This window comes from Mastomys coucha, unplaced genomic scaffold (genome assembly GCF_008632895.1).
Source record: "Mastomys coucha isolate ucsf_1 unplaced genomic scaffold, UCSF_Mcou_1 pScaffold20, whole genome shotgun sequence".
Classification (NCBI taxonomy): Eukaryota; Metazoa; Chordata; class Mammalia; order Rodentia; family Muridae; genus Mastomys; species Mastomys coucha.
The window spans coordinates 8,079,135-8,089,512 of NW_022196903.1; the positions used below are offsets into that span (position 1 = coordinate 8,079,135).

The 10,378-nt window shown below is 35.0% G+C and overlaps 1 protein-coding gene across 5 annotated transcripts in view; it reads left to right on the plus strand.

Moving 5' to 3' along the window:
- The window catches only part of Phf14 (PHD finger protein 14), a 171,877-nt gene that overhangs the window by 132,458 nt on the left and 29,041 nt on the right, over nucleotides 1-10,378 (plus strand). For 4 of the 5 annotated variants that reach the window (XM_031381180.1, XM_031381179.1, XM_031381185.1 and 1 more), the window contains one exon: nucleotides 1,585-1,702. In XM_031381180.1, the coding sequence (XP_031237040.1) occupies nucleotides 1,585-1,702 (118 nt within the window). Of the gene's footprint in view, nucleotides 1-879; nucleotides 901-1,584; nucleotides 1,703-10,378 lie in introns of those variants that run through there. The other variant, XM_031381182.1, reaches the window with a different exon arrangement.

A 10,378-nucleotide genomic window follows, 5' to 3' on the forward strand; every position in this document is an offset into this window, starting at 1 on the left:
GGTTTCTCTGTGTAACCCTGGCTGTCCTGGAACTCACTCTGTAGACTAGGCTGGCCTCGAACTCAGAAGTCTGCCTGCCTCTGAGGCCTCCCAAGTTCCAAGATTAAAGGCATGTACCATCACTGCCCAGCCATAATCTTATTTTTAAATGACAGTTATTTAAACATTTAAAATTTTAATATATTTTGGATGTTTTTCAGACAGTGATATAATATATAGCATTTACCAGTTTTATTTTATTCATTCCTGTAACCGGAATTACAGTAAATATGTACAATTCAATTTCATTTCTGGAGTCTCAGATTTTTGAAAAAAGTTCATTCACTTAGTTCATTGATAAGAACTAAGTTATAGAGTAATAATGAGTAAGTCATGGTGGATAGCTATCTCACACTTCTGTGGGTCTGCATGACTTGACTCTGGGTTTCTAAAATGGGTCCTTGAACGGTTTTTGTAGCATGGTAAGAAATTTTGACTAAAACTATACATTATTTTCTTTATTGTGATCATTTTTTAAAATTATTTTTATTTTGGCATATGCATAAGAATAACTCCTTTCTGTATTTTCCCAATGCTTATTAGGAATTTTGTGTTGTACTCAATCAACCTGCTTAATAAATTCCTTCCTTGGTTTTTAGTTGTAACTTAATTGGCTTTTAATGCTCTAAACCATGAGAAATCAGTAATACAGAGAATTTGATTAGTTAAAAATATACTCCTTTGTAATTTAAAGTACAAAGGAAATTAGAAATAAAACCCATTTTGTAAGGTGTATATATCTTGATACTAGTTGCTCAATTTTGGTCTTGTGATTCCAAAAAAATGTGCAAAATTCATTTTAAAAACACTGAAATAATGCAGATTTTTCTTCATTGTCAGCAGGATGAGATTGTCTGAAGCGAAGAATAGGTATGATAGTTTTCTTAGATTGTGTGCACCATATGAGGCAAGACACTATCAAAAGATCTGCCGAGTGCTAAGTATCCTCAGGAGTACTTGAAATACCAAGTACATGGAGAGAACTTGACAAAAACTCAAGAGAGTAATATTCAATCCTTGAAGTGGCTCCATCTTGTATATTTAAATATTCTGTTACTTAACATACAAAGATTGTATCTGCTGTAGATTGTGTTAGCTATAAGTGTTAGAAAATTCATTTACAGTATACCTTAACATGGAAAAATACAGAAATGAAGCATAAATTGTATGGCAGAAATTATAACTTAGACTTCTGTGAACTGTCTACTGGATAACTGATTAATTCTATTTGTTCAAAATTGAATTTTGATTACTAATTTTTGCACATATGCTTGCATATATATTCACTCATTCATATCTTAATAGTTATATACTCTTATCATTTTTATCAGACTGTTATTCATTGCAAATTACATTGTTTCAATTTTTCCCCTACAATATTTATTTAAGATTTAGATCGTCTTTATGATAAATGTCAATTTCAGAACCTCCTGAGCAAATGCTAAAATTAAATGTTAAAGTCCTTATGTGTAACTTTTTATACTTTTGTCTTTGAAATAAGTAGTTTCAACATTTAGATACACTGTGACTCTGCTTACCCTACAGATGTGATGAATGCAGACTCTGCTACCATTTTGGCTGTTTAGATCCGCCTTTGAAAAAATCTCCTAAGCAGACAGGCTATGGATGGATATGTCAGGAATGTGATTCTTCATCCTCTAAGGTAAGGGATGAAAGGATTAAAGAAAAATCAGTTCCTTTCATCTTGACAGTTTTTTATATCACAACATTCTTTCTGACTTTAAGAATGAAAAAGAAAACTCTATTAAGTGACTTAAATTCCTCCATATAGAGCATTTAGCTATTTTGTACATCCCTTGTATTACTCTAGCATATTAAGTATTGTTATAATAGGATAATGTCTCTCTGCTAATTTAGTGCTTTGATGCCGTAGCAGGGAACAATTGTTAGTCAAAGGGCTTAACAATAAAATCCTATTTTATTTTGGAGATGATTCTTGTTAAGATGAAGTAAATATATTAGGGTTGTTTCATAGGCTCAAGTCATTTTAAAAAATTAATTTTAATAATCTAAACTTATTTTAGCTAAGTAGAAAGGATAAAAGTCAAGTAAGTTTAACAGTTATCTTCTAAACTAAACTCTGAGTTTCTTCAGAGTTTCAGTATTTTACCTATAAATTATGGCAGTCTATAGTTTCTATTTGTTTGTTTGTTTGTTTAAAGCCCTTGAAAGAATAGCTACATTCTTGGTCCTTGTTCTCATTTCTCAGAAGTGCAGAATATATTTGAATGAGGGCATAAGGATCAGGCATGGGTTAACAATATTATTCCATACAGTGATAAGGAAAATAAAGGCTTATTATAGTATGAGAGCATTTTTTAAATAAGTTAAATCAATACCGAATTGATGTCAAATTTGATGAAGTGTTATTCTAAGTTAATTTTTTTTTTTACAATGTTGTTGAATCAGAAATATTCTTAAGTAGTCAAGATTTATTCTATCTTAACACAGATGCCTTGTGAAACTTTTTTCTTAAGCTTCAACACTTTTTTTTTTTGGTTTTTTGAGACAGGGTTTCTCTGTATAGCCCTAGCTGTCCTGGAACTCACTCTGTAGACCAGGCTGGCCTCGAACTCAGAAATCCACCTGCCTTTGCCTCCCAAGTGCTGGGACTAAAGGCGTGCGCCACCATCGCCCGGCTAGCTTCAACACTTTTGGTTATTTACAAAATACTTCTTGTCATTTATTAGTGCTTAGTGCCTACAAAATTAAGCATTTTTTCTTTCTCTTTATGATCTACCAGTGCCTTACATCTCTGCTTCCATCCATGTATTCAAACCAAATCCCTGGCACTGTTCAGAAGCCTCCTCATCCTTCTTTGACATGGGGAGTCACTTCTGAGTCACTCTCCCAGCACTTTAGTTCAGTGGCTTCCCATTCTCAGTCTGTTACACTCCTTTCTACTTTAGAAGCTGTCTGAAGAGCTCGCCCAAATAAAGTGTGTAACAAAGTGACATTTAACTTAATTCTATGTAACATTCTATTTTAATTTCTATGCCTGAATATATTTTATAATGTGCATAAAATGTATAAAATATTTCTAGGCTCTGTAAAATTGCAACATTTATAAAAACAATTAATTTTTATAATGCTAATTTCATCACAACTGAGTTTGTTTTGTTTGGTTCACTTACATTGTTATTCAGTAGTACGGGTTTGGGTGTTTTCTAGAAATTTAGCACTAAAGAATAGATACATAATATTAAGTGACAAACACATTTAATGTTTTGCAATTGATGAATAATTCAATATATTCATTCCATGTATATAAATAGTAAATGTCCTGTAACCAAGGAGTCTCTCTAAAGATATAATCACAGCTCTGCTAGAAAACCTAGCAGTGGTTTTCCATCATCCTACATTTACAGATATTACCAACAAAAATCAGAAAGCCTCTGTGCCCGTATTCCTCTGTGTTCCTCAGTTTCATTCCAGTGTTCTGTCTCAGGAATGCCCTGTAGTATAAAGTCGTATGATAGCAGCATAGATTGAACTAGGCTCATATAGTGAATTTAATTTCCATACTTCTTTGTTACTAATTGTGGACAGTTCCTTAGTTTTTTTTAAATTTCATACTTAACAATTTTAAATAAACATCGGACATCTATTTTATAAAATGCAATTTCCTCATTTTTGTGGTATGCACCTTCACTAAGAATATCACAGGTACAGGGACTGAGAGGATGGCTTGGTGGGTAAAGCGCATACTATGCAGGTAAGCGCAGATCACCAGCATCTACATAAAAGCCTGGTGATGCCATCTGTATCTGTAACCCAAGCATGGGAGGGGCAGACACTGGAAGATCTCTGGAGCTGGCTGACCAGCGAGTCTAACCAAAATAGGGAGTTCTGAGTGATAGAGGAAGATACATGGCATCTAACACTACTCCTGTCATGTACAGACATAGTTAAGTGGACTTACGTACATGTATGGTATAAACTAGACTGAGTATTGTGTTCTTGTTTTGTTTTGTTTTGGGATTTATTTTTTTGTTTTGTTTTGGTTTGGTTTGGTTTTGGTTTTGTTGTTGTTGTTGTTGTTGTTTTTACAGACAGGGTTTCTCTGTATAGCCCTGGGTGTCCTGGAACTCACTCTGTAGACCAGGCTGGCCTCAGACTTAGAAATCCACCTGCCTCTGCCTCCCAAGTGCTGGGATTAAAGGCGTGTGCCACCATTGCCAGGCGGAGTATTGTGTTCTTAAAATATGTTTTTTAGGCCTTCCTGGGTTATCCCTGATGGGGATCTCAACAACTGTCTCAACTTATTTACCCAAAGTGCAGCTAACTTGTCTGACAAAGTTATGTGACTAGACATATTTCTTTTAAAGTGGCTTCTTTTCCAGATCATGTATTCACAGGCCGTACTGCAGACTGAAGTATGGTGACTATTCCTCTTACTTTCTGTCTTTTCACCCCTGTTCAAATTCCTTTTTAGAAAAAAGCTATTGAGTTTGCATGACAGGTCTGTCTACCACAAGATGAGCTAAGCAGGGAGAATTCTCTTTGATTCTCTTTTACTTTTTCATCCTAGTTTCCTACACTTTTTGAACAGTAATAAATTGTTAACTTTTATTCATAGAAAACTTATCTAAATTTCTTATATTACATTTTCTGGAACCACATACACATTACATACCAGCTGATGTAGTTGGCATATCTTGATCATTTATAGTAGAATTGCCTGAGTAGAAGGAATACAATTTTTAATGTATTTATTTTGTAGATCTTTTTGCAATGAGAAATTAAAATTATGTAACTGATGTATAAAAACAAAATATCAATGTATTTATTTTCAAGTAAATAGTTTTGACATTTGTGCCTCTTTGGGAACTTAATACAGCAGTTTCGCCAGGGACTATCTTGCTACAATACATTAAACAAGCACATTTAATTGAACCTAGTAATATGGGAGATTGAATGTCTAGATTTTATGTATTGTGAAGATTTATGAAAAATATTAAAATGATCTATGCATAAAAGTTCTTTTAAATTTAAAGCTTATAGCTGACCCATAAAAAGGACTTTCTAATACTATTCATTTGACCTCTGGGATTTTATATGACATACAGGTTGGATTATAGGTTTCTGAATTTAGCATTGCTGAAAGAGAAATCATTTTCATGTAAAATACCACTTCCTGTCCTGATGTAGTAGTGTTGGCACTTGTACAAAGTGATTGTAGTTTACCGAAATGTTCTTCACTAATCTTTTCTGAGTTTTAATTTAACCTCTTATTGTTTAAGGTATGTAAAAATCTGTAAAAAAGAAAATGTAAAAAAAAGAAAAAGAAAGAAAAAGAAGCTTTTTGTACTCTGTGTATGAATGTCCTGTAGAAAAAAATTCTGTGATGGAAGGTAGATTCACTAAGTCTGTTTGTTTGTTTATGTGTTTATTTATTGACTGTGCATTGGTATTTTTCCTATATTCATGTCTGTGTGAAGGTGTCAGACTCCCCCAGAAATATAGTTACAAACGGTTGTAAGCTGCCATGCAAGTGTGCTGAGAATTGAACCTGGGACCTCTGTCTAGAAGATCAGCCAATGCCATCTCTCTAGCCCCTTGCTAAAAGTCTAAATCTTTAATCACAGTGTGTTATTCTCCCTAACTGCTCCAGGTAGTTTGTTTTTAATGTAAACTTTGGATTTCCTGCTTGCTAGTGAGTAGAGTTAAGCCTACAAGCTTCCTATTAATGGGACTTTTGATGCTAACCATTTTTGTAGTTCGTATATTTTCCCTGGTGGGGGAGGAACCGTTTGCCTACATAGGACCAAAGGCCTCTTCTCCCACTGATGCATATGTAGCTGGAGCCATGGGTCCCTCCATGTGTACTCCTTGGTTTGTGGTTTAGACCCTGGGAGCTCTGAGGGGTCTGGTTGGTTGGCATTGTTGTTCTTCCTATGGGGTTACAAACCCCTTCAGCTCATTCAGTCCTTCCCCCACTGGGGACCCTGGGGACCCTGGGGACCCTGTGCTCAGTTCAGTGGTTGGCTGGGAGCATCCAACTCTGTATGTCTGGCTCTGTCAGAACCTCTCAGGAGACAGCTGTATTACACTTCTTGTAGTTTTTAATTGAGTGTTGTACTTTGGGGCTGCTAGTAATGTATCATTTATGTTCCAAAATTATAGCCAGTGATAAAGTTAGAAATAATTAACTTGGTAGTCTATAAGAGTTTAAAGACAGTCTGAGCTACATTCCAAGACTACATTTAATCAAAACAAGCCAACAATAACAAAGGCTTTTGTATATTGTTGCTTATGTTCTGAACTAATTAATGAAAAAACTGCCTACTTTAGGAAGTTCACTATCATAGGAATATTTTATTAAAAATCAATTTTAGCAAAACAGATTACTGTCTTTCCTTTGCAATATAACTGGAATCTGATCTGATTGGTTCAATAATCTAAAGTTTTTACATGATCATATAATATAATTGAACATATGTTTCATCAAGTCATACCTGGAAATACTATTGTTTCAGATAAAATTGGTCAATGCTTATGATACACCTATTTTGATAGATTTTTTTTACACAGTACAAAATACTTAAAATATTTTAATATAGATAATTGCTTCCTAAAGTACTCTAAAATAATTTGTAGAATTAAAATACTAAAAATCACTTTTCAATATAGACTTATTACAAATTTGAAAAAGCAAAGCCATTTTCTAACTTTGATGGCATGAGGGCCTGATGAGTTTCTATACCATGCTGTGGAATGCCTGCCATATGTGACAAGAAACTAAATCAGAACTGAGAAAATTAAACAAAGTACAGTAGGATACCCTATATCAAAATGCCTTTGAGAAATCGCCAGCATCCTTCTGCCCTTGATTCTAAAATAGCATTTTATCATTTTACTTATTTTCATCTTATAGTAAAGTCTTTACATATTTTAAACATTGAACATTAATTCAAAATGATGTTTTATAATAATTTTCAAAAAGCCAGTGAAGAGTTCTTTAACCTTATGGCATCTGACATACTGATATTTACTGAGTTCACAAATCATGTGAGGACAAGAGAAATACTCACTGGAAGAGAAGGTTAGCCTGGTTGAAGTAAATTAGCATATTGGAAACTTTGAAAGTGGCAACCTAACCAGTGTCTTTTATATTCTTGCTTTAAATGCCAGTGGAAGATTTCAGTCATTTTAGTTAAGATATAGATAATTTGTTTTCTCTAATTTAATAACATATAATTTAAGTATTTTAGCATCACACCAACTTGTCTGTGACTTTTTTTTTTCTTTCCTAACTTTTGTGCCTTTCGGAAATATCCTCTTGACTCTCAGGTAACTTTTTTATTTTTGTGTTTTGCTTTGTTAGTGTACAACTTAACATTTTCCTATATGTGTATCATTGTGAAATACAACTCTTAAAGGTAATCCGCAAACCTAAGCTAAACTGAGTGACCTCAGAGAGGAGTTATAAACTGAGGGCTGTAGACACAGGGCATGTATACTATGCTGTCATGTTACTTGAATTTCATTGAATTCATATTTGACAATTCTAAAATTAGAAGGTATATCACTAAGCATTTTGTATTTTTAAGTAATAATTTTCATTTGTCATTAAATATGATCAGAGATATTTTATAAAGGGAAAGTAATGAAATTATAAAAATCAAAATATGCCTATGGGGTAGAAGAAAGAGCTATCTATATTTGCTTAGGAAAATAGATGTGCTCATATTTTTAAAAATTTTTTTAATTGTAGTTTTTATTTACTTACATTTCAGATTTTATCCCCTTTCCTGGTTGCCCCTCCAGAAACCCCCTATCCCATACCCCCTGCCCCTGCTTCTATGAGGGTACTCCCCCACCCAACACCCAGTCATACCTCCCTACCCTGGCATTTCCCAACACTGGGGCATCGACCCTTCACAGAACCAAGGGCCTCTCCTCCCATTGATGCCCGACAAGGCAGTTCTCTGCTACATATGCAGCTGGAGCCATGTGTACTCTGTGGTTTAGTCCCTGGGAGCTCTGGGGGACCTGTTTGGTTGGTGTTGTTATTCTTCCTATGGGATTGCAAACCCCATAAGCTCTTTCAGTCCTTTCTCTAACTCCTCCATTGGGGATCCCATGCTCAGTCCAATGGTTGGCTGTGAGCATCTGCCTCTGTATTTGTCAGGCTCTGGCAAAGCCTATCAGGAGACAGCTGTAACAGGCTCCTGTCAGCAAGCACTTCTTGGCATGAGCAATAGTGGCTGAGTTTGGTTGCTACATATGGGATGGATCCCCAGGTGGGACAGTCTCTGGAGCGCCTTTCCTTCAGTCTCTGCTCGATTCTTTGTCCCTGTACTTCCTTTAGACAGGAGCAATTCTGAGTTAAAATTTCCCTCAACCTTGCCTACCCTCTCGATATGGTCTCAACAGATTCTCCTTTCCCTTTGTTGAGTATCTCAACTAATGTCGACCCTGGTGGGCCCTGGGAGCCTCTTTGCTTTCCTTGAGTCTGGGACTTTCTGTTGCTAACCCTTAGTTCCCCATCCCCTGTTGCTACACACAATGTTCAATTTCCTTGTCTCCCTCTGTACATCTCCTTGTCTCCTCACACGTCTGGCCCGCCTCCTTTTTCCTCTCCCTCTCTTCTCCTCCTCCCAAGTCCTTCCCACCCTCTACCTCCCATGATTATTTTATTCCTGCGGGCTCAGATTTAACTACAGTGCTGTGCCCTTCAACAAGTGTTCCAGTTCTGTAAGGCTGAGCTTGTTTTGTAGCAGTGGTTGAGATTCAGAATTAATGATGTGTTTGATATAAGCAATGTTTTTATAAAGCAATATCAATGTGAAACACAATTTCCTGCAAACATCAGAGTTTCCTTTTTCTGTCAGAGTTTTACATTAAATAGTTGAGATCATGTGTAACTTTACTTGTAGAAAAACATCCATTTCTTTCTAGAATTAAGAGGCAACAATAGCTATTATTATATAATACACAAATTTAAACCAGGGAGTTTATAGTTCTCTTAACAACTGAAATTACATATTATCCTATCCTGTATTTTACGTCAGGAGTAGTGCATATTTCATGTTGAATATAAAATGGTGGTTCTCTGAGTTACTTAGCATGTCAAAATTTAAGCATTGGCTTTTCAGGCCTAATAAGGATATAGGAAAATATTTAAGTGATATGAACATAAAAGGAAACATAAAAATCATTTTTAACTGAAAATATGCTAGAAGAACAAAAGAACATTTTTGATACTTTGAAGAAATCATTTCCTTCTAATTTATTGAACTTTTACCTAGAAATTGAAATGAGATGATTAAATTTTAAAATAATACCAGCCAAAGATATACTTAAGATAATTAATTTATCAGGCCAGAGAGATGGCTCATTGCATAAAGCACTTGGTGTGCAGGCCTGATGAAGTAGAGTCTATTCTTCAAGTCTAAACCCAGACACTTGTATGTGGATATGTAATCTGAGTACCCCTGCAGTCAGGTGAAAAACACCTGGAAGCATACGGGCTGGTTAGCCAGTGGGATGCAGTGAGGCAAGAATAGCAAAAGAGACCTCCCTAACTAAGCAAATGAGAGACTATTCATGAAAGGTAACTTCTGACTTCCAAGCTCTTACTTTGACAGGAGCCTCATGGTGTGTGTGTGTGTGTGTGTGTGTGTGTGTGTGTGTGTGTGTGTGTGTATACATGCATATGTTTGTACATGTGTGCACATGCACATTAAGCAAAAACAATTTTTTGAAAGATAACCCGTGTTTATTTTGTCACAGTATATGTTGGGTTTTATTTGTTTGCCTGTTTGTTTAGGAGACAAAGTGTCACTATAGCAGTATCCTCAGGCCTTTCTACATAGGCCAGCATTGCCTAACAAGAGCTGATAGTACAAGAATGTGCCACTATGCCCAACTTAGTGTATACAGGAGGGAAATTCTGTTCTAGTAGGTTAGAGTAGAAAGTAGTAGTAGAAACAGGATAAATAGATAGAAGTAAATATATTTGTAGATTGTTTTTTAATTGAAGTATAAAACTAGGAAGTAATTCAAAACAGTAAGAATATTTAAAATAATAAGTATTATATAAAATTCTGCTTTAAAAACACACTTTTATGTTTTTCTCTTTTTGTGATTGTTGTTCATTCTGATTCTACTTTTCCAAAAAAAGTTGGAGTCAGTAAAGAAAATTGCATACAGCCATTCACAGTGTTACATTCTTATAATGTTCATACTTGAGAGTCTAAAATTGGAGGAGTCTAAAATCACATCCCAATAACAGTCTCCCTCATTATATTACTAGTGTGAACTTATCTTTGTTTACTGAAGGAATTTATTTAGCAAAGGGAAATTTTAGTAT